The sequence below is a fragment of the Malania oleifera genome, chromosome 1 (genome assembly GCF_029873635.1).
Source record: "Malania oleifera isolate guangnan ecotype guangnan chromosome 1, ASM2987363v1, whole genome shotgun sequence".
Lineage (NCBI taxonomy): Eukaryota > Viridiplantae > Streptophyta > Magnoliopsida > Santalales > Ximeniaceae > Malania > Malania oleifera.
The window spans coordinates 38,038,514-38,064,343 of NC_080417.1; the positions used below are offsets into that span (position 1 = coordinate 38,038,514).

Consider the following 25,830-nt stretch of genomic DNA (forward strand, 5'->3'; position numbering starts at 1 on the left):
TGTGGAAAGAAAAAAAATATCAGGTAGACTAGGAATTAGAATAAACATTGGTTGAGCTAGCTTAGGCTTGAGTTGAGTATATATACTCACATATGCGCACGTGTGCGTATGGTAGTTTGAGAATTTTGGAAACTAGTAGTACATTGTACAATTAATAGAAGCATTGAGAAGCTAAAAAAGTGAACAAATCATATGGATCAAGTGTAGTTTTAAAATTTAATATTAAAAAAAAAAGTTAAAATAAATTAAAAATAAATAATGGTTTCCCTTATTTATTTATCAAATTCCAATAATTTAATACCATATAATATTTTAAATTTTAAAAAATTAAAATCATTGAAAAATTTTTTTAAGAGCCAAAAAGACGACAAAGATCTTTCTTATTATTTTATTTAACAAAAAAAATTAATTAAGAATATTATTTAATAAATTTGCCCAAATTTTCATCTTAAAGAAGTTAGGACCCAATCACTGATCACCACACATTTTAATATAAAAATTGCCTGAAAATACATCGAAGCTGGGATGGAACATTTGGATAATGTCCTATAATTAAAATAATCTATTTACTATAATTAAATTCATCTTAATTAACATCTTCTTAGGAAAATAATTAATGATTTTACCTTAATGAATGAATAATTCATTTTTTGTTATACTAATATGTTTGAATATATTTAGAGATGACATTAATTGTGTGATGTTTGCACTCCAGCCGAGAAACTCAGAGTGTAGGGCTTCTATCTTATACCTATTTGCGGACAACAGGCCAGGATGATGTAGTTGTTCCAATGGTGATTCTTCTCATTTCTTAATTTAAATTATCCCAATTGGGATTTGCATTTTTTGCTGGCTGGTTGACACTAGCGTTTGTTCACTTTTATTGTAGGTTGATTTTGACATTTCAGACCATTGGGCAGAGCCCATAATTTATAGCTCTCAGGATGATTGGTCTGCCAATTTGAAAACAATTCTTGAATGGTCTCCCTTTTCATCAAAGGAGGAGCTCATGCTACAGGTTCCTTTGGTTATACAATCTACCATTCAATTCAGTAAATTTGAGAATCTTTACTGCTATGAAGTTTAACCCTGAAGCCACTTGCTAGCCCCATTGATATGCTTTTGAGCTCAATATTGAACTCAGTTGATCCATTCAGCCAACAAACCACTTAATGAGAAACGAATGGATGAAGTCAGCAAAATGAAGCAAAAAGATGCAAATTTATAGCAGAACTCGTCACAAGAATATTTGAGTTATTTTATTTTAATGTGGGCCTTTTTTTAGGGGTGTTTTGGTAATATTGGTTCCATAGAAGACGTTTTATTTTGTGGCACTAGAGGCCTTCTTTAATGAGCTCTTCTTGGAATTGCGGCAAGTACTTAGAAACTTGTAGCTGTCTAGGAACTTGTGCTTTTGACTACTGGTCAATAAGTTTGCTCAGTTACTATGGATAAGATGCCACATGAAGCGGTGTATGGATCTCGTTTGAAGCAGTACTGAATTAGAAGTTCTCTAGCTTTGTGCCATCTTTAGAGGGTGTGATTGCCTTCTTATAAGCTTTAATACTTAGGAATCTAGTTTGATTGCCTAAGCTTACCACCATCTCTTTTCTTTTCTGTTTCCCCTGTTATTCTATTTCTCTACAACCTGCTGCAGCACACTAAGCCCCCGTTTGGGAGCACTTAAAAAAAAGTTCTTATAGCACTTATCACTTAAAGTAAGCACTTTTATAGAAAAGTGACGTTTAGCGTGCACTACAACAAACACTTATTGCAATAAGTGCTTTTCCAGAACCACTTTTTTGAGAACCATTTAAGTGAATTTTGAGAAGCAATCTAAGATAGCTTTTGACCACTTATAAGTAATACTGTTCATAGGTGGGGTTAATTTTGAAAATATAAGAAAATTTAGTGACTATTTTATAATTTAGAAAATACATTAGAAGATAATCATATATTATTTTATTATGCATTATACTATATTAATTATGAATGAAACATAATTTAATTTTGGAATAAAGAAGAAAAACTATCTATTAATTTAAATTAATATTAAAAATTTTAAAAATGCTAATTTAGTTAATAATATTATTTTAACATAAATTAATATGATAATAATATGTTATAAATATATATTAAGAACGAGATTATTATTAATCAAAAAATGATATTTTTACTTAATAAAAATATTTAAATATTAAATAAAAATAATAGTTAAAATAATTATTAATTAAATGGTTAATTAAAAGTTAATCATATATTATTTTATTATGCATTATAACCTATTAATTTTTACTAAAATATAATTAAATTCTGGAATGAATAAAAAAATCATCTATAAATTTAAATTAATATTAAATAAACTAAAAATTTAATTTAGTTATTAATACTATTTTTAACATAAATTGATGTGATTATCATATGTTATAAATATACATTAATAATAAGATTTTTTTTAATTATTAAATAATAGAAAATATTTAAATTTTAATTAGAAAAATAATATAATTATTATTTAAAATTTTAATTATAAAATTATTAATATTTTTATTTAAAAAATATATTTAAAATACATATTAGCTATTATAATTCAATTCTGGTTTGAACAAGAATTATTTGTTAATTTAATAGCATTAAATAAATTAAAATTTTAGATTTAAATAATAATAGTACTGTTATCATAATTTAATATGGTAGTAATATGTTATAAATAAACATTAATAACAAGATTATTATTAGTTAAAAATAATAATCTTGTATTGTTTTTTAACACGAAATATTCAAATTTAACAATATATAATCAAAATCATTATTAATGAAATTTATAATTAAAAAATATTAAAATTTTTAATTTAAAATATGTTTAAAAATAATCTTATAGTCTCTATAACAAAAGTAAGTGTCCAAATACCACCTGTTTTAAACACAACCAAACACTACGATAACTTTCAACACTTTTCTAATTCAACACTTATTATCAGAACTTATTAAATTCAGCACTTTTTCTGAAAAGTACTTCTGCATTAGTAGTTCCAAATGATCCCTAAATTACTGTAATATGTTTGACTCATAACTAAACTATTCAAAATTCTTGCAAACTATAGTGCCTCTCAAGGTATGGTGCTCTTTGTGGAAGATCTGACATCAAAATGTTAGATAGGTTGGGGGCTTTTTGGAAACCCTAAAATGCCAACTGTTTGTAAACTCTGCTAAAATTGGCTGCCCACTTCTGCTAGCTAGTTACCATGTATTTCTCCAACTTTGCCCTTGTTTTCACCTCTACCATAATTGCTGTCATCACTACCATGCAAATATTGTAAAACCAAAATTCCCCACTTGACCTGCCTTGGCTTGTCTCCATGCGAGCCATCAATGTTATTGCCTCCATAAAACTATGTTGCCAACATTGAAGCCACTATTTTTAATATTACTGCGTCACTGCCTTTGCTGCTTCCCAAGCTCCTAAGCCTCCAATTTACCTGCACCATATCTGTACCTTCTCTCTCATGTTGCAACTGCCTCCACCACTGCCCCATTGTGGTAGCCAACTTCATTGCCGAAACTGCCTCTTATAGTACTGATGTTGATGTCACTGCCTTAATTTCACTGAATTGAAAATTTTTATGGCTTGCCTTTTGGTTGTGCTAGGTACTGGGTCATGTGATTTTTGATATGCATCAAGTTTGGTTTAGTGTAGCTTGTGACTGGAAAAGATTTTTGGATAGCAGCTCCCCTTAGCAGTCTCTCTCTCTCTCTCTCTCTCTCTCTCTCTCTCTCTCTCTTTTTGTGCTTCTTGTATACCTTGCTTGTAGCCTTGTACATGGCTTGTGCTTTTTACAGCAGCATTCAAATTTTTCATGTTTGTTTTGTTAGTAAAAGGATTTGTCAAGGTTGATGTCATTTCCTTTCATTTACATGTGTTTGATGGAAAGGTTGCTGGGTTTAAAATTTGATACTATTTGAAAGGAAACTGTATCCACTGATATAATATGTTTTTGTTGAGTTGCTGAATTTTTTACTTGATAGGTGTGGCAATTTTGAGTGGATCAACTTCTTAAACCCACTTCATTCTAGTTTGTGCAGGTTGTTGATTTTCTAGCACCTTCATTTTTCCCTGAACACATTTGTAGTAGTGTGATTTTGACAAGGCTTTATGTTTTGGGGTTTGAGTTGTGCTGCTTGTGCACTTTGGCATAACAAGTTGAGGATTGGATTTTTATCACTCATGCGCGCATGCACTGTACATATTTTGGACAATAAGCTGATTTTTGAAATCAGGTTAGGAAATTTAATTCGTGCATTGAACCCTAATAAGTGGGCTCATGAGTGAGGGGGTTCTGTTTGCTGACTTTTAGATTCTAAGATTTTGTGCGGGGAAAATGTTTAAACGGTTGAGTAGTTTTTGATTTTTGAGAATATTTAAATATGACTTGTTTCTACTTCTTGGTTGCAGTCTATCTATTCATATTTTCTAACTAGTCTTTTTCATGTATATATATTTCTTAGTTTGAGGACATTGGACCGCATGGCACAAAAGTAATTATATACAACCTGTGGCTGAATGATGAGGGCATATTTGAATTGAGTTTTGATGACGATGATGAGGTATGCTGCACTCTATACAGCTGTTTTTTTAGGGTTACTGTTTTAAGTGAGATATCTCTTATCTGGGCATTTCATTAAATATTTTAGGATGGAATGACTTTAGTATGAACTAAAATATTACACAATCCATTGCCTCTAAATGTTTAAGTTTTTGTTGCAATTTTTTTTTTAAAAGCAGGAATAATACAATTCATTAGAAGGCACCAAGAGGGTGCTGCCAAAGAACAAAAAAAAGTGTTAAAAAAACCCTTAATACAGGGTGTCAAGAAGGTCAAGAACAGTATGGAGTCAATCATGTACAATCTGCTTCTATGCGCCTGTGCCAATTAGTTACAATGCTAGTCCATCCATCTTTGATTGTATTCTGCAGTGTAGATGATCCTTCAAGGGCTCTAAGATTTCTTTATGTTCATATAATCCAAAAATGGTAAGGGGAATAAGTGCCAAAGCTGTCTTTCTTTCTTTGTTTGACCAAAAGCAATTCCAACCTCAAATTTCTTTCTCCTCTGTCATAGCAGTAACCAACTGCTGCCTCAATAGTGCAAAGGCCAAATCCTAGTGCCTTGTCCAAGAAATGTCTAAAATTTTGAAATTTTGAGCCTCAAAAAAGAATGGAAATTTCGATGTCAATGTCAATTTCGATTTTGATTTAAAAAAATGATGATAATTGTTGTAAACTTGGAATTCTTTTATGAAACTTTAGAAACTATTGATAGACATGGTAATGCAATATTTAGAACTAAAACATTATAAATAAAATACATTATGGATGGGTATGTAGTGTATAAGGTGCAATAATTGTATATAATATTAATATTAAACATATTCAATGTAGACACCCCAATTTTAATCAGGCCTTTCTGAGGAGACCTCATGTCAAACTTTCCCACACTGCTTGTGGACCCCTACATCTTTGTAGGTCCCACGCTGCTTGTGGACCCTACATGGTTTGTGGGCCCCACATCTCCTGATATGCTAGCACGGATTACCACATCCGGTGCACGTTACCCTTTTTGGTACGCTAGTTCGGATTCCTACATCTGGTGCACGTTACCCCTTTTGGTACGCTAGCTCGGATTTCTACATCCGGTGTACGTGATCCCTCCTGGTACGCTTGTTCGGATTCCTACATCTGGTGCACGTTATCACTTTTGGTACGCTAGCTCGGATTCCTACATCCAGTGCATGTTACCACCTCTGGTATGTTAGTTTAGATTCCTACATGCGATGCATGTTACTTCCTTTGGCATGTTTGTGCCTGTTGGCTTGAGTTCCTATAACCCTCAAATGGCTCATGGACCCCACATGGTTTGTAGGCCCCACATCTCCTGGTACGTTAGCTCAGATTCCTACATCCAGTGCACATTATCCCCTCTGGTACGCTAGCTCGGATTCCTACATCTGGTGCACGTTACCTCCTTTGGCATGTTTGTGCCTGCTAGCTCGGGTTCCTATAACCCTCAAATGGCTTGTGGACCCCACATGGCTTGTGGGCCCCACATATCCTGGTACGCTAGTTCGGATTCCTACATTCGGTCCACGTTACCCCCTTTAGTACACTAGCTTGGATCCTTATATCCGGTGCATGCTAGCTCAGGTTTCTATAACCCTCAAATGGCTCATGGACCCCACATGGCTTGTGGGCTCCACATATCTCCATTGTACCCCACATGGTTTGTAGGCCCCACATCTCCTCGTACGCTAGTTCGGATTCCTACATCTGGTGCACGTTACCCTCTTTGGTATGCTAGTTCGTATTCTTACATCCAGTGCACGTTACCTCCTTTGGCATGTTTGTGCTTGCTAGCTCGGGTTCCTATAACCCTCAAATGGCTCGTGGACCCCACATGACTTGTGGGCCTCACATATCTCCATTGGACCCCACATGATTTGTAGGCCCACATCTCCTGGTATGCTAGCTCGGATTCCTACATCTGGTACACGTTACCCCCTTTGGTACGCTAGCTTTGATCCCTATATCCGGTGTATGCTAGTTCGAGTTCCTATAATCTTCAAACAGCTCATGGACCCCACATGGTGCGTGGGCCCCACACATTTCCGTTAGGCACAGATTTTAGGACCCTTATATTATTATTATTATTATTATTATTATTATTATTATTATTATTTATCTAATTTGTCAAATGCAAGCATGCTTTGTTCCCCCATCATCACTCAGCACATGTCTTGTTTCCTCCCTTTATCATTCATCCCATGCTATATTCCCTTCATCATTCTTCACCCCATGCTTTGTTCCCCCATCATCACTCACCATATGTCTTGTTTCCTCCCTTTATCATTCATCCCATGTTATATTCCTTTCATCATTCTTCACCCCATGCTTTGTTCCCCCAATCATCATTCACCACATGCTTTGTTTCCTCTCTTTTTCATTCATCTCATGTTATATTCCCTTCATCATTCTTCACTCCATACTTTGTTCCTCCCATCATCACTCACCACATGCTTTGTTCCTTTTTTTATCATTCATCACATGCTATATTCCCTTCATCATTCTTCACCCCATACTTTGTTCCCCCCATCATCACTCACCACATGCTTTGTTCCTCTCTTTATCATTCTTTTCATGCTATATTCCCTTCATCATTCTTCATCCCATGCTTTGTTTCCCCATAATAACTCCCTTATGTCTTCTTTCCCATGCTTACCTCAAACTAAGTCTATAAATAGCCTTCTCATTCCAAGCACAAAAAAAAGAAGTCTTTCTTGATGGTAGGAGAAGATTTCGAATATTGAGGTCTTATATTGTGAGTTTGTGAAGTTTTGTTTTTTTTTTCTTTGTGAATAAGGAGTGAGGTTACGTTTCATTCTCTTGGAAGATCAAGCGGACAACCGATCCTGTTTCCTACTGAGTCGAGTCAATCTATCTGAAGAAAGCGCTCCGTAGTGCCTTGAGTTAACTCATGAACCACCCTCGGAAAGACGCTGTAGACTAACCCCTACAGATTCACAGACAGGAAAGGAAGACCGGAGGAGAGGAAGATGAGAGGTAAAACTAATGGACTTTCTCTTCCTATGTTACATCTCCGCCCCCTTTCCCGAACCGGCTTCTGCCAGTTTATTTGATTTTATTTCGGTTTTTATTTTAAATAACTTCCTTTTAATCCATAAAAAAAAAGATAAAAAAAAATTTCATAAAAGACACAAAAATTCAGAAAAATTCTCAAAAATTCAAAAAACTTTAAGGCTTTGAAACTTGTTTACATTTGAAAATTTTTGAAAAAAATCCAAAAAAGTTTCCAACGTGTTTTGCATAGGTTAGATTTATTTCCTTACATTCAAAAATTTAAAAAATACGTTTTTAAAGTCATGTCTTTAAAATTATGACTTTCATGGTTGTTGCCTCAAATTCTGTTGTATTTGGAAGAACATTGGAAAATCCCGAAAAATCAATGGTCTCGACCAAGACCTTAAACTGGTTTTTCCCCAAATCGGTCAACATTTGACCGGTTCACCATTCCCGGACTAGTTCAACCCAGTTTTCTCCATTTCGCTTGTATACGATTATTATATTCAGAAAATTCAAAAAAATCACAAAATTTTCAAAAATCCCAAAAATATTTTCACATTTTGATTTCAACTGATTTTATTTGTTATTTTGAAAGTTCGGGAAAAATCACAAAAATCACAAAAATCATTTTCACACTTAGGAAAAATCACAAAAATATCTTTTTAGGCACAAAAAATCATTTTAATCCAGAATAAATTTCAAAAACCTCTCGGAATAGTATTTTTCCTACTTAGAAAAACCTATAGATTTCAAAACCCTCGGGAGCGTATTTTGTATCCTATTTTCGATTTTCCTTCCCAATGATTGCAACCAAGGGCATTGACTATTTGGAGTATTGGATTGGCCAGATTCTAAGGGAATACCTATGAGGTATTTTCATTCTTTTGATTTTTGAAAGGGAGTAGTTTTGAAAGGCTTATCAAGTTTATTTCAGGGATAATTTTTGATTAATCTGGTACCGTTCGTAAGAACGGGCGTAGGGGGTGCTAATACCTTCCCCTTGCGTAACCGTACTCCTGAGCCCGACTCTGGTGACGCAGACCGATTCTACCCCTAACGGGGTAGCAATCAAGTGTTCTAACCACACTTCAAATGGTTAGTGGCGACTCCTTCACACATGTTTTCTTCGGAAAATCACATTTTCAAAATAAACATTCATTTTTCCCAGTTCGCAAGCCGAAACCATTTTTAATCAGAGATTGAGAGTTATCTCGATCTCAAAGTTAAATAAGCCTCCCTGATTACTCCCTTTCATTTTTATACAAATTGACAACTCGGTTGCATATGCATGAATAATTGTGAATGCCTCGCTTGCTTTGGTACTTGAATAAGCATGTGATTAGTTCCTTTTGTTTTGGCTAAGCATGTGATCAATTGTATTTTGAATAAGCATGTTGCTTTCTTTCCTTCGTTGTTTTGTTAAGCATGTGTTTAATTATGAATAATGGATGGATGAGGGGTAGAAGGTGTAGGTTGAAATGGTTAAACTCACACACCTTCACAGCTCTATACCCGGACTTTCCTTTTTGAAGATTAGAAATGAGTGTAATAGTGCCAATTCCCATGTGACATGGCCTATGGGGACCCGCGACCACTCCGCTCAGTGCGAGTTTCGTCCCGACCTCTGTGAGGGAGGATGAAGTTTCAATCTGTAGACCTTTTCCAATAAGGGTCAGAGCTTAACCACACATGATTGACCATATCCCATTGCCTAGGGTAAGGCCTCAGAAAACCCTTGTACATACTTACCCCGGGATTGGGATAGAGGCTCCATCCTTCTCCTCATAATCTCATATGTATATGTTTGTGCCTTTAAATGTGTTGCATGTTTACTGACATTTTGCATTTCATATTAGGCATTCCCATCTGCTTGGTCGAGGTCCCGGTAAAAACCCGAATCATTTATGGAGAGTACAATAGTTCATCATGACACCGAGTCAGCAGTACAGCTATATTCCGAAAGTCAATAAAGAAAGTGGGGCGATAGTGCAGGCGAAGAATCTATGGTTGAGGTACCAGAAAGGGTTGACATCATTACCCGATCCAATTCTCTGAAGGAGCTGAGAGATATTTGGAAGGGATGGATGCCTCACAGTCGTTTGACGTTTTCTCAAATGTACGGACACATCGGCTTTCTGTTGCATGTTTCCGTAAACTCTCACATGATTGAAGCATTGGTGGAATTCTGGAATCTGTCGTATTGCTGCTTTACTATGGGTGGGATGGATCTGACACCGACCGTAGAGGAATACATCTCATTGCTGCATCTAGCTAAGCTTCCAAAGCCCTACAAAACGTATGTGCCCGCTCGAACATCTATCACCAAGGATTTGTTTAAAGCCACTAAGGGGAAGGTCCAGAAGCTGGAAAACTCAAAGGTCACTTGGGAACACCTGAAAGAGTTGGTGAAGAAGGAGGAAAAGGAAGAAGCCCCAACTGCACCTGTTAGCACTAGCCATCTATGGCTTGCTTATATTTCCAAAGGAATTAGGAACCATCGATCATGCAACTGTTGCTTTCGTGGCCCAAGTGAAGGAAGGAATTAACCTAGTCTACGGTATTTTGGCAGAAACATTCCGGTCTCTTAACAGATGTCAGACCAGGAGGCATGCTAGGTTGACCTGCTATGTGCCATTTCTCTATGTTTGGATGATGAGTCATCTGCCGTGCATCCAGGGATGCTTTCGGGCTTCTTTCTCAACGATCAGAATACCTTTGGCAAAATTTTAGAAAGCTCGTTGGGAGGAACACGCCTGCAAGACTGAATGGAAGGATAGGCTGCAGAATCTAGTCCATAAGGGGATTGTATGGCAGGCGCGATGGGTCGACCAGTCTAAAGTAATATACAGATGCGGAAACCTTCCCTGGGTCCCACTGCTAGGCCCTTGGGGTGGGATATCCTACGCTCCACTTATGTTTCGAAGGCAAGTAGGTGCAATGCAGTTCATACCCATGACCCATGGGTTGGCAGATGCTCAGTTCACCTATGAGGCCGACGACAGCCAAAGGAAGATCAAAGAGTTTGTCGTGTCTTGGAGGTATGTGCACATGGTCGAATCCAGTCATTAAAAGATGCGAGGTGGTCGAATCCAGTCATTAAAAGATGCGGGGTGGTCGAATCCAGTTCACTATGTGCACATGGTCGAATCCAATCATCAAAGGAAACCCCTTACCAAACCATGGAGGAGATGAGGTCGGGACGTTCGAAGCAAGTCTCAGAGGGATATGTGCATCTTGGAAATCAACTGTCAAAAGTCATGCAGTCATATGTGCATCTTGGAAATCAACTGTCAAAAGTCATGCAGTCCAGGTTGGCTTCCTGTATCCCTTTGAGACTTGCTTCGATCGTCCCGACTTGATCTCCTCCATGGTTTGGCAAGGGGTTTCCTTGGATGCCCGCTGGTTTGTTGTCAAAGGCGAACCACCCCGCATCTTTTAATGACTGGACTTTATATTTGAAAGCCCAGCATTGGTCGATGGAGTGACCGGGAGAGTTCGCATGATAAGCACAGTGGGCGTTGGGATCGAACCATCGAGGGGGTGGGTTGGTGACGGGAATGGCCGGTATGGTCCTCACCATTCCCCTTTCACGCAACTGGGGGAACAAAACCGCATAGGGCATCGGAATCGGGTCAATCCTTCTAGTGTTCTTGGGCATATTCCCTTCCTGGGCTTGATCGTTTGTCGGCAGTGGCCTTGGTTGGGGGGCCGTGAACTGGGGCCTTGGGCCCATGTGTAGCGTCTGGTTCACTACGGGCTCCACATAGAAATTTTTCCCAGGCCGTTGGCTTCGTCCTTTTTGCTTTTGGCTCCTGATGGACCCCTGTATCATTTGGGTCTCTTCTTCCTTCCTACTTTTGACCCACTTCTTGCTTAGGCCACTGTCAACACTGCTAACCTTAATCCGTCCAGCCTTAACATCAGCCTCCACTCTGGCCCCCACTGTCACAATGTCCATGAAGTTATGGGGGGTGGATCCAACCAGGTGTGAACGATAGGGGTCTTTCAAAGTCCCTACAAATATCGATATTGCTTCACGGTCGCCTAACCGGAGGATCTACTTGATTGGCCGCGTCCCTCCAACAGTGCGCATATTCCCTGAAAGTTTCTGTCGGTTTCTTCTCTATTTCAAAAAGAGATTCTATCAGGAGCCATTTCCAGGATATGACAATATTGTTCCTCGAAAGCATCTACCAAATCTCCCCATGTGCGGATTTGGGCCCTGTTTTGCTGGACATACCATCTAGCTGCTGTCCCCCTGAGACTGCTTCGGAAGTAGTGCACAATCAACTTCTCATTGTCGGCATAAGCGGCTATTGACTGGCAAAACATGCGGAGGTGGGTCGGAGGGCAAGTGGTCTCGTCAAACTTCTTAAAGTCTAGCATTTTAAATTTTGGAGGGAGGACTACATTAGGCACCAGGCAGTAATCCGAGGGTCTGGTGGTATTGGAGGCCCGAGTCCCTTCTATGGCCCTTAGCCGTTCTTCTAGCTCATCACATCGGTATTCTTTTGCAGTTTTGCTTGTCCCTACGCCCGCCATTGCCGATGAGGGCATCCCCATTCCTGTTGCTGCTGGTGCAAACGTGGGCACACCAGGTGGCGGCCTCTCCGAGGCGAACATTGGCGATTTGGACGACTGCCCATGAATCGGTGTAAAGCCTGGTGGATGGCTAGGATCTGCCTCCTCTTCTTGATCTTGGACCATTTTTCCCTTGTTAGACAGTAGATCCAGTATCCTCTCCATTTGATTGCTCAGCTCTTCTTGCCCTTGCTCGATCCCCAAAACACGGCTCTCCAATTATTCTGCCATGGTCTTAGCTTTTTCGTGAGTGTTGTAAGGGTGCCTATTTGCCTCAATTTTGCCGGACCTTAGTCACGTCCAGCCTGTTTCCACCCCCTATTCATGAAAAACCCACATCTTTTAGGACAAATGGACGTAATGGATGTTTACGAGTATGCATGAAATTATAGGTGAAAAGGTACAATCATGTAGTCCTATGCGCTTTAGCTAAGGTTCTGAAAGAAAAAACCACATCATCATTTCACACCCTTTTACATTTCTTTTAACAGACAATACAAAGGATTTCTGCATAGTCTAAGTGGATGCTGTATTCTGATTCCTCGGTCCACTCCTGTCATGGCAGCTCGAATCTTTTGGGGCTGGTTCGGACTTCTTAAGTGCCGCATTGTCCATCTTTTGCTTTAGTGCTTTGTACTGGGCTTCCTAGGAATTAGCCTTTGTAACACACGGCTCCAGCTTTTCAAGCACTTTGTTATAATGGTATCTCTGCTTGTCATACCGCTTCTATAGTTCCTGTGTGTACTGAGATTTTTCTTTAGCTTCTGCTTTGGACTCTCTCAACTATCGGATCCTTTGACCAAGTGCCATCTGGAGTCTTTGTTTTTCCATTCTCAAGACCATCAATTCTTTCCCCGACTGCGGGCTCTTAATCTTTGGTCGTTTGTTTGGCTTGTGTCGAGGATTAGCTAAGTCTTCCTTTCCTTGTCCTGGTGACTGCGCCCTCGAGGCTTCCTTTTCAAACGGATGCATGCTTTCTCTCGGCTGTTCCTTCGCTGTTGGTGCTTTTGTCTCCTGCCGGACCCGGGGGTTTACCCTGTTACGCCTCCATAGTTCATAATTGTCCAAGGCTCTCGAGTTCTAGCTGCTGGATTAGACCATTTGCACGTGCCTCCAAGACAAGACGAACTCTCCGATCTTCCTTTGGCTGTCGTCGGCCTCGTAGGTGGACTGAGCATCTGCCAACCCGTGGGTCATGGGTATGAACTGCATTGCACCTACTTGCTTTCGAAACATAAGTGGAGCGTAGGATATCCTACCCCAAGGGCCTAGCAGTGGGACCTAGGGAAGGTTTCCGCATCTGTATATTACTTTAGACTGGTCGATCCATCGCGCCTGCCATACGATCCCCTTATGGACTAGATTCTGCAACCTGTCCTTCCATTCAGTATTGCTGGCGTGTTCCTCCCAGCGAGCTTTCTCAAATTCTGTCAAAGGTATTCTGATCGTTGAGAAAGAAGCCCGAAAGCATCCCTGGATGCACGGCAGATGACTCATCATCCAAACATAGAGTAATGGCACACAGCAGGCTAACCTAACATGCCTCCTGGTTTGACATCTGTTAAGTGATCGGAATGTTTCAGCCAAAATACCATAGACTGGGTTAATCCAATACCACAAAGAGTCAATGCCCTTGATTGTAATCATCGGGAAGGAAAATCAAAATAGGATACAAAATACGCTCTCCGGGGTTATGGAATCTATAGGTTTTTCTAAGTAGGAAAAATACTATTCCGGGAGGTTTTTGAAATTTGTTAGGGATTTAAATGATTTTTTGTGCCTAAAAAGATATTTTTTTGATTTTTCCTAAGTGTGAAAATGATTTTTGTGATTTTTCCCGAACTCTTAAAATAACACAAATAAAATCAGTTGAAATCAAAATGTGAAAATACTTTTGGGATTTTTGAAAATTTTGTGATTTTTGTGAATTTTCTGAATATAATAATAGTATACAAGCGAAATGGAGAAAACCGGGGTGAATCGGTCCGGCAATGGTGAACCGGTCAAACGTTGACCGATTTGGGGGAAAACTAGTTTAAGGTCTTGGTGGAGACCATTGATTTTTCGAGGTTTTTCACTGTTCTTTTGAATACAATAAAATTTGAGGCAACAACCATGAAAGCCATAGTTTTAAAGATATGATTTTAAAACGTATTTTTGAAATTTTTGAATGTAAGGAAAGAAATCTAACCTTTGCAAAACACGTTGGAAACTTTCTTGGATTTTCTTCAAAAATTTTCAAATGTAAGCAAGTTTCAAAGCCTTAAAATTTTTTGAATTTTTTTGAATCTTTTTTTGAATTTTTGTGTTTTTTATGAAAATTTTTTTTTAATGTTTTTATTTATTTATTTATGGATTAAAAGGAAGTTATTTAAAATAAAAACCGAAATAAAAATAAATAAACTGGTAGCAGCCGGTTCGGGAAAGGGGGCGGAGATGTAACATAGGATGAGAAAGTCCATTAGTTTTACCTCTCATCTTCCTCTCCTCCGGTCTTCCTTTCCTGTCTGTGAATCTGCAAGGGTTAGTCTACAGCGTCTTCCCAAGGGTGGTTCATCGGTTCTAACTCGAGGCACTACGGAGCGCTTTCTTAAGATAGAGTGACTCGACTCGGTAGGAAATAGGATTGGTTGTCCGCTTGATCTTCTAAGAGAATGAAACGTAACCTCACTACTTATCTATAAAGAAAAAAAAAATAAAACTTCACAAACTCACAATATAAGACCTCAATGTTCGAAATCTTCTCCTACCATCAAGAAAGACCTCTTCTTTTTGTGCTTGGAATGAGAAGACTATTTATAGACTTAACTTGGGGTAAGCATGAGAAAGAAGACATAGGGGAGTAATTATGGGGGAACAAAGCATGGGGTGAAGAATGATGAAGGAAATATAGCATGGGATGAATGATAAATAGAGGAACAAAGCATGTGGTGAGTGATGATGGGGGGAACAAAGTATGAGGTGAAAAATGATGAAGGGAATATAGCATGTGATGAATGATAAAAAAAGGAACAAAGCATGTGGTGAGTGATGATGGGGGGAACAAAATATGGAGTGAAGAATGATGAAGGGAATATAACATGGGATGAATGAAAAAGAGAGGAAACAAAGCATGTGGTGAATGATGATGGGGGGAACAAAGCATGGGGTGAAGAATGATGAAGGGAATATAGCATGGGAAGAATGATAAAGGGAGGAAACAAGACATGTGGTGAGTGATGATGGAGGAACAAAGCATGCTTGCATTTGACAAATTAGATAAATAATAAATAATAAATAATAATAATAATAATAATAATAATAATAATAATAATAATAATATAATGGTCCTAGAATCTGTGCCTAACGGAGATGTGTGGGGCCCACGCGCCATGCGGGGTCCACGAGCCGTTTGAGGGTTATAAGAACCTGAGCTAGCATGCACCGGATATAGGGATCAGAGTTAGCGTACCAAAGGGGGTAACGTGCACCGGATGTAGGAATCCGAGTTAGCGTACCAGGAGATGAGGGCCTACAAACCATGTGGGGTCCAATGGAGATATGTGAGGCCCACAAGTCATGTGGGGTCCCCGAGCCATTTGAGGGTTATAGGAACCCGAGTTAGCAGGCACAAACATGCCGAAAGAGGTAATATGCACCGAATGTAGGAATCCGAGCTAGCTTACCCGGAGATGTGGGACCTACAAACCATGTGAGGTCCAATGGAGATATGTGGGGTCCACAAGCCATATGGGGTTCATGAGCCATTTGAGGGTTATAGGAACCCGAGCTAGCATGCACCGAATATAGGGATCCGAGTTAGCGTACTAAAGGGGGTAATGTGCACCAGATAAAGGAATCGGAGCTAGCGTACCAGGAGATGTGGGGCCCACAAGCCATGTGGGTTCCAACGGAGACGTGGGGTCTACAAGTAGCGTGGGACCCACAAGGATGTGTGGGGGTCCACAAGTAGCGTGGGACCTACAAAGATGTGTTGGGTCCACAAGTAGCGTGGGACCTGCAAGGATGTGTGGGGGTTCACAAACAGTGTGGGACCTACAAAGATGTGTGGGGGTCCACAAGCAGCGTGGGACTTACAAAGATGTGTGGGGTTCACAAACAATGTGGAAAGGTTTGACATGAGGTCTCCTCGGAAAGGCCTGGTTAAAATTGGGGTGTCTACATTCAACTAATTTAAATAAACTTTGCAGATCTGTTAACTTTTATATTAATTTATTATACAAATACAGATAATTTAGACATCAATGGTCAAATAGAATGTTGTAGCTCATATAAATTTTAATTTTCCATATAATTTCAAAGTTATGAAAGCTATCCATATCCTTCTTGTAATAATATTTAGTTTCAATAAGGAAAGAAGATAGATTAAGAGAGAAATTTCAATATGGGTTTTGAATCTCCAATTTGAATTTCGAACAAATTTCATTCTATAGTTAAAATTTTGGCAAATTTTGCTGAAATTTTGAGATTTTGATAAATTTGGGGTGATTTTTGGAAATTTCTACAGAAATTTTTTAAAATGGAAAGTGATTCGCAGTTTGACTTTGAGAGTGGTGGAAAGTGGAAATTTAAACAATTTTGTGGAAATTTAAAACCATGGGTCTAGGAACGATTGAAAAGAATATGGTTGATTGTCTAGCTTCTTCCTTGCACAAATAGCATCTCTTAACCAAGGGCGGTTCCCTTTTATGCAGGTTGTTTATCATGAATCTTTTCCAAGAGTTGCCTCCCTGTCATAAATAGCAACCTTCTGGAGGCAGGGGTATTCTAAATTAGCTTCCAGGGTATTCTGGTTACTTCTGGAGCTATGAGTTTCCCTGTAGTAGGAGCTCATTGTAAAGCAGCTGTCATTGCCCAGGGTCCACTTTAGTTTATTAGAAATGTTTCAGAAACGAACTTTAAGGCTGCCAAAGAAATCCACAAAAAGCTCTGAGTCTTCCAATCATGTGTATTCCTAACAAGTTGGATGGCCATCATGATCTCATTGGCTTATAAGTGAATCTCTGTGGCAGGCCAACCTAATCATAGTGGGAAGCCTTGTGCCAAGAGGAGAGTGACCACCCATCTGTGTTTCCCAAGTCAAAATTGATGATGGAGAAAAAATTCTTCCCATCCCTTCCTTTTCCAAACTCCTACTCTGTAAGGTTATCTAACTTCTAAAGAAGGCCAATCATTGTGGTCAGGACCATATTTTGAAGTTATGGACTTTCTACAAAAATGATCTTGCTTGTTCATAAATTTCCAAAACCATTTCCCAAGGAGGGCTTCGTTGAAGGTAGAGAAGGACTTGAGCACAACACCCCTGTTTTGCATAGATTGCTCAACAATCCCCATTTGACACGATGGTATTGAACTGTCATCCCATTTTTCCCCAAAAAAATCTCCTCTGAATATCTTCAACCTTTTGGCTTTTAATCAAGGAACGGGATGAGGGAGATGAAGTAGCTTGGTAGATTTGAGAGGGTACTATTGATGTTCTCCGTTTAGAAGCACTTAAAAAAAGTTTCTTATAACATTTATCACTTAAAATAAACACTTCTACAAAAAAGTGGTGTTTGGCTTGTGTTGTAACAAGTACTTATTACAAAAAGTGATTTTCCAGAACCACTTTTTTGAGAACTTAAATGAATCTTGAGAAGCAATGAAAGATAGATTTTTGGCTACTTATAAGTGGCACTGTTCATAGTGGGATCAGTTTTGTAAATATAAGAAATTTTAGTGGCTATTTTGTAGTTTTTTTAAAATATATTAGAAGATAGTCATATATTATTTTATTAAATGTTGTGACATATTAATTATTGATGGAACATAATTCAATTTTGGAATGAAGAAGAAGAACCATCTATTAATTTAAATTAATATTAAAGAATTAAAAATACTAATTTAATTAATAATATTGTTTTAACATAAATTAATATGATAATTTGTAATTGATTTTACTTAATTAAAAATTTTAAATGTTAATTTAAAGTAACAATTGACATAATTATTAATTAAATTTTTAATTAAAAATATTTTATTTTTAATTTAAAATATATTACAAAATAAGCATATGTTTTTTAATTATGTATTATAACATATTAATTTTTAATGAAATATGATTCAATTTTGGAATGAGTAAAAGAACCATCTATAAATTTAAATTAACATTATTAATACAATTTTTAGCATAAATTAATGTGATAATCATATGCTATAAATATACATTAATAAAAAAATTACTTTTAGTTAAAAATAATAATATTATATTTTTTTTAATTGATAGAAAATATTTAAATTTTAATTATAAAAAAATAATATAATTATCGATTAAATTTTAAATTATAAAATATTTGTATTTTTGTTTAAAATATATTAAAAAAAGAATCATACATTGTTTTACTATGTATTATGACATTCTAATTATTAGTGAAATATAAGTCAATTCTAGAATGAAGAAGAACCATCTATTAATTTAAATTAATATTAAATAAATTAAAATTTTAATTTAATCAATAGTATTATTTTTATCACAAGTTAATATGATAGTCATTTGTTATAAATATACATTAATTAATAAGATTATTGTTAATTAAAAATAATAATCTTATATATTTATTTAATAGAAAATATTCAAATTTTAATTTAAAATAACTAAATGATTATTAATGAAATTGTTAATTATAAATTAATATTTAATTTAAAGTATATTTGAAAAGTAAAAGTATCCAAACACCACTTATTTCAAACAAAACCAAACACTACTTATAACTTTTAGTAGTTTTCCACCTCAACACTTATTATTCACATTTATTAAATTCAGCACTTTTTTTTTTTTGAAAAGATTTGTTGAATACTTGGATAAAATAGGAAATATAGTCTCAATGATAGGTCTTCCCCTCTATTAATAATGTATGTCAAGTACAATAGGTATGACAATAATACCCTTACTAATTCACACTTATTTATAACAAAACTCTAACACATAATAATAATGCTAAATGACTAAATAACTATTAACACTCCCCCTCAAGATGGAGCATATATTATATATATATCATATGCTCCTAGCTTGTTATAAATGAATTTCACACGAGCACTTCCCAAGGCTTTAGTGAACAAATAAGCAAGTTGAAACTTAGACTTCGCATGAGTGGTTGTAATGAGCTTCTATACAAGTTTCTCTTGAGTAAAGTGGCAATCAACTTTAGTGTGCTTTGTCTGCTCATGGAAGATTGAGTTGGAGGGAATATGAATAGCAGCTCGATTATCACACATCAACTCCATAGGTTGAGAATGTGGAAAGCCTAGTTCTTTCAACATGTTCTACAATCAAACAAGTTCACATGTAGTGTGCGCCATAGTCCTATATTTTGATCTAGCACTCGACCTAGCCGCCACGGTTTGTTTCTTACTTTTGCAAGACACCAATAATCATTGACAAAGATACCGTACTTGATTGTGGATCTTTAGTCGGAAGGTGACTCGACACAATCTACATCTATATATCCTTGAATATGAGTGTGATTTTTGATCTTGATATAAGAGACCTCTTCCTGGTGCACTCAAGTGTGAATTACTGCATCCCAGTGACTTGTTCTCGGGGAATCGAGAAATTGACTCACAACACTTGTTGCGAAGGATATATCTAGTTGAGTGACTGTGAGATAATTCTACTTTCCAACAAGTCTCTAGTATTGCCCTGGGTTAGGCAACAAATCACCTATATTTAGCACTTACTATTGGGATCCATGGGCGTATTAATAGGTTTGGATTCCAACAGCCCCGTCTCATCTAAAAGATCAAAAACATACTTCCTCTGTGACAAGAGAGTTCCTATACGAGATCTCAATACTTCTATTCCCAAGAAGTACTTCAATGGTCCCAAAAATCCTTGGTTTGAAACTTATTCTGTAGGAAAAGTTTTAGATTTTGGATGCCTCGATCATCATCACCAGTGATCGCAATATCATCCGCATACACAATAAGCAAAATCCTTCCAGATGGAGTATTAAGATAAAACACATAGTGATCTACTACACATTGATGGAGGCCAAACTCAAGTACCATAGCACTAAAATGGGCAAACCATGCTCTTGGAGATTGTTTAATCCATCATGATTTCTTGAGCCGACATACTAAGCCCGACTCCTCATAAGCAACAACCTAGGTGGTTGTGCCATATACACCTCCATATGAAGATCACCATTTAGGAAAATATTCTTTACATCTAATTGATGTAAAGGCCAATAACAAGTGGTGGGTAAAGAAATGAACAAACCAACTGAGGCAAGTTTAGCGACTGGAGAAAATGTGTTTGAATAATCCAAATCATACACCTGAGTATACCCTTTAGCAACAAGGCAGACCTTCAAATGAGTTACATAACCGTTAGGATTGACTTTCACATTGTACACCCAATGATAGCCAACCACATGCTTATTAGGAGGAAGAGGTACCAAATCCCAAGTATCATTATCATGTAGTGCATGCATCTCTTCAACCATTGCCGTCCTCCATCCAGAATGGGATAGGGCTTTAGAAATAGATTTTGGAAGAACAGCAGAAGACAAAGTATTAACAAAACAGTAATAAGAGGGTGACAAGAAATCGTAACAAACAAAATTAGAGATTGGATTTTGGGTGCAAGTGTGTTTACCTTTTCAAACAACTATAGGAAGATCGACATCATGGGAAATAAGATCATCTGACGAGGGAACTAGAGGCATAGTAGTAGAAGCTGGAGGAGGCACTTCCCACTTGAGTTGTCGTGTGTATACCTGCAAATTGGGATGGTCCAAGCGACGAGAAGGACTCAAGCTGGATGAAGATGTAGAAGGATTGGGCATAGATAATGAGTTTGGATATGGTAGGCAAGGCAGAGGAAGGGACTCATCAAGGTCAACAAAACTCAACGAATCAGAGTAGTATGATATAGACTCAAAAAGGGTGACATAAGCAGAGACAAAGAATTGATATAAAGTAGGACTATAACATCAATATCCCTTCGGAGTATAAGAATAGCCCAAAAATATACCCTTGATAGCACAAGGATCCAACTTATTTATTCCCTGAGTTAATTGATGGACAAAGGACACACAACTGAATATACGAGGAGGAAGGGAGAACAAAGGTGCCTTAGGAAAGATAACTGAATATGAGATTTTGCCACGAAGGATAGAGAATGACATTTTAGTGATGAGGAAAGCAAGCTGTGAGCATAACATCACTCTAAAAAATTTTGGGGCCATTCATTTGATACTTTAGGGTACAAGTGACTTAAAGAATATGTTTTTTTTTTGCTCTGCAACTCTGTTTTGTTGTGGAGTGTGGGCACAAGAGGACTAATGGATCATTCCAGGGTTAGTTATATAGGTACTAAAGTATTCCTTAACATTATCACTACGAAGTATCTTGATTGGCATATCAAATTGAGTCTTTATTAGGGGACATAAGGCACAAAAGATATCAAACAACTTGGAACAATCATTCATTAAATATAACCAAGTCATCCTAGAGTAGCCGTCAACAAATGGAACAAGCATTATGACTACGAAGCATCTTGATTGGCATGTCAAATTGAGTTTCTATTTGGGGACAAAAGGCAGAAAAGATATCAAACAACTTGGAACAATCTTTCATTAAATATAACCAAGTCATGCTAGAGTAGTCATCAACAAATGTAACAAAGTACGGAAACCCCAACTTTGATGTGGCACGACTAGGACCCCAAATATCGGAATGGATTAGCATGAAAGGACTAACCAACCATTTGTCGACCTGGGAAGCAAAGGGATCACGATGATGTTTTCCCAATTGACAAGACTCACACTCAAGATTAGACATAGAACTCAATGTGGGAACTAGTTGTTTCAACTAGTCCAAGGACGGATTACCAAGGCGACAATGGATTTGAAGTGGTGTAGCTGCGACTGTGCAGACAATGGATGGAGAAGGCGACTCAAAGTAGATTCCACGAGCCTCACGTCCTATGCCAATTGTCTTTCTCGTCTTCAAATCCTTAATAACCATATAATTAGGAAAGAATGTGACAAAGCAAATTAGTGACTTTGTAAGCTTACTAATTGACATGAGATTCAAAGGAGACTTGGGAATGTATAAAGCAAAAGAAAGAGTGATGGAAGGAGTAGGATTTACTGTTCCTATCCCCTTAACAGCAATAGTGGACGCATCGGCAAGGTAACTTGAGGTAGATTTTTAGGATACTGGAGTTCAAAAAAGAAGTTGGTTGCACTATATTATCAATGGCAGCAGAATCGATAACCCAAGGATTAGTGGGAAAGATACTAGATGACATACAGACAGTAGGGTAAGCAAAAGACGCAATGTGATAAGAAGCTTGTTGAGACAATTGATACTGTAGAATCCTTGAATACTTCTTTGATATTGTCGCAGTACGAAGTTCACTCAAACAAGTGACTAATGAGGGAACCATACTTTTGGGATTTGCAAACTCCATCAAACTCAGACCAATGATCACAAGATTAATTGCTGGAACAATCGGAACAACCATGAACAAGGGGACTCACTGTGAACAAGTCACAAATAAATCAGTACAAGGCTGCTGCAGCACCAAGAAACTAAGACACAGCCCTCAAGAAAACAACACACAACATTGGAACAATTGGAGAGGTGAACCACCAAAACTATCCTAGACAAATCACCAACAAACTTATATAACACTGCTGCAGCCTCACAAAAAACAGCTTATGAGCACTATCACTGTTCCAAGCGAGTCACCAATGACTGTTACTAACACCGAACAACAACGAACGAATTACCACGAGTGCATGGTCACAACAAAGGTTGAATCTTTGAGCAAAATGCATGCCCAACATATTGATATTTTGGTATATGGAAGGAATTAGAACATTGAATCAAAAAACACAGCGAATCCCACTGTTTCAGACCCAATAAACTCTATAACCGTTGACAAAATGCTTCATGAAGTGTCAAACAACTATTCCATGGGTGCCACACATGAGCAATTAAAAAAGGTGAGATCTTTGGACAAAAAACATCATGAAAAGCTCCAATAACATGTTAATAGAGGGATTGGATCACTGCCAGATGATTTCAGGTCAAAAACATGCCTGAAAGCAGCTTCACGTGCGGTGCATGGGGTCTGCCCTGGCAGCCTTCAACCAGCGCGTGAGGGCGTGTAGGATGCTTCGTGGAGATGGGATTCTAGTGGGAGGCAGATCGGCAGTGCCTGTGGGACTATGGTGTTGTTTTTGCAAAATCTATTGTAGATTTTGTGTTCTTGAACTGGCAGTGTTGCCTAGGAAATTTCCAGTGACTGGTCTGACTTTCGGCTGCTGCTGGCTATTTTCTAGGGCTATAGTGTTGCTGGAAATTCTTCTATGATGGTAGACATGCAGCGGATTTTGGGTTTTATGCTTTGGTTTTGATGGTGGTGGTAACAATTAAAGTTTAGGTTTCAGAATCATGCTCAGATACCATGTTGAATAATTGGGTAAAATGGAAGACCTAGCCTCAATGATAGGTCTCTCCCTCTATTTATAATGTATGTCAAGTACAATAGGTATGACCACCCTTACTAACTCACACTTTTTACTAACAAACTAACACATAATAATAATGCTAAATGACTAAATAACCATTAAAAAGAACTTCTGCATAAATGGTTCCAAACGATGGATAATTCCTCTTCCATAAAGAAGATCGTGGTATCATCAACAAAAAGAAGATAGGCGATTTCCATTCCTCTTCCGTTCTTCTCAATACTATACCCTTACGAAGCTCTTCATCAATGGCTTTATGCAGCGGGAGGCTTAACAGTTGCATCCCCATGTTGAACAATAAGGGAGAGAGGGGATCTCCTTTTGTCAACCCTTTAAAAAATTAAGAAAATTCTGAAGTTGCTGCTATTAAAATGTTGGGGTAGTGATACATTGATGATTCCATTTGCTTGAAGGTTGCCTAATGCCATTCTTTAAAGAATGCAGAGGAGAAAATTCCAACTAACATGGTCTAAAGCTTTTTCCATATCTAGTTTTTGTCTTGGAGAAGTTATCCTCAACGTTGGAAGCAATAACGGCAGCGTCCAAAATATGTATACCTGATACAAAAGCATGTCATGCTGTCCAACGACTTCCAGGGTTCTTTCTTGTCTGGAGGCAAGCTCCTTGGATAAGAGTTTGTATATACTCCCCACTAAGCCGATAGTTTGGAACTCCTTTATGCTTAAGGCATCTGCTTTCTTATGAATCAGGCCAACAAAAGTTAAGGCCGCTGACAAATCTGCCATCATCTCCTTCATTTCTTCTAGGGTTGTCCTTTTTGGGATTTCCATTTCTTTAGGAATCTTAATGGAAGAGAGGTCAAAGAGCTCACTATCCTTCTTTTTTTATTAGATTATCATTTTCCTACCATTCATGAAGACAGAAGAGTGTGGGAGGGTGATCCCTCGGGTATTCACTTCTAAATCCTTTCTATCTCACGTTCTAAAACCTCCCTTCCCCAACCCTTTTCCTTGATCCACATTCTTTGGAGGGCTAAGGTCCTTGGGAAGACTTGAGCTTTTGGTTGGACAGTGATCCTTTAAAGGATTAACATGCTGGATTTGCTTTAGTGGAGAAGGCTCCATAAAGCTCTTAGTCCTAACATGTGCTTCATGTCTGATGCAAGCAACAAAATAAATGCCCATTTTTTGTGCATTGTAGGGTAGAATTGGAGCTTTGGAATGCCCTTTTCTCCCCTGCAGGGGAATAGTGGGTGGCCCCGAGAAAGTTGGGAGGACTTGCTATTGGTCAACTTTTGGGGTTCTTGGACAGAATAGAAACAGAAGAGCTATTTGGTTTGCTGCTGTCTTCACCATCCTTTGGACTCTGTGGATTGAGAGGAATTCTAGGAATTTTAAAGGTTGTTCAACCTGTCCACAGTTACTTGGGGATAGAGTGACTTTCCTCACATCCCTTTGGGTGCACTCTCTTGATTTTTTTTGGGGATTATAATTGTCCGACCTTACGAGAGATGGAATGTAGCGCTTTTGTAATTGATACTTATACTGTTGTTCCTGGTTCATTTAGTAGGTTATAATTTGTTTTGGTATCTTTAGTCATCCACTGAGGACTCCTTGTCCTCTATGTTGTACTTTGTTTTTTGCATGGTTTTAAAAATGGAACCAGACCGGCTGGTCTAACCTCGTTCAATTGGAACCGGCCACCTTTTCGGTCCAGGTGAAGCTGGAAAACCAGGAATGGAGCAACCCAATCTTGAACCAGCCAACCTGGTTTGAACTGGCCAGACATGGGTTCACGCATCGATTAGACCGCTTTAATTTGTTTTAATTTGTAAAATATATATTTTAAAAGCATTAATAGTAAAAGAGTAAACACATAAAATGCTAAAGGTTAAAATTTAAGTTCTTAAATATCTGCTATTTTTTATTATTTATAATTATGAATTTGTACATAGCTAATTGATTTTACACTTAATATATATTATAATTAAGTACAAAATCACCAAAAATGGTTCCCCTCCCCCCTCCTCCCCAAAAAAAAAAGATTTTTGCTCCAGTTCGTTTGTTCCCAAATGCGAATTGATGGCAAGTTTGCAGCAGCCGTCGTTGGGAAAGCAAGTCCATCCTC

At 37.7% G+C, this 25,830-nt stretch overlaps 1 protein-coding gene across 1 annotated transcript in view; it reads left to right on the top strand.

The window, feature by feature from the left end:
• The window catches only part of LOC131160808 (protein MICRORCHIDIA 2-like), a 76,533-nt gene that overhangs the window by 17,130 nt on the left and 33,573 nt on the right, over positions 1 to 25,830 (top strand). The window contains exons 7-9 of the mRNA XM_058116692.1: positions 716 to 794; positions 890 to 1,018; positions 4,507 to 4,605. Of these exons, the coding sequence (XP_057972675.1) occupies positions 716 to 794; positions 890 to 1,018; positions 4,507 to 4,605 (307 nt within the window). The remainder of the gene's footprint in view (positions 1 to 715; positions 795 to 889; positions 1,019 to 4,506; positions 4,606 to 25,830) is intronic.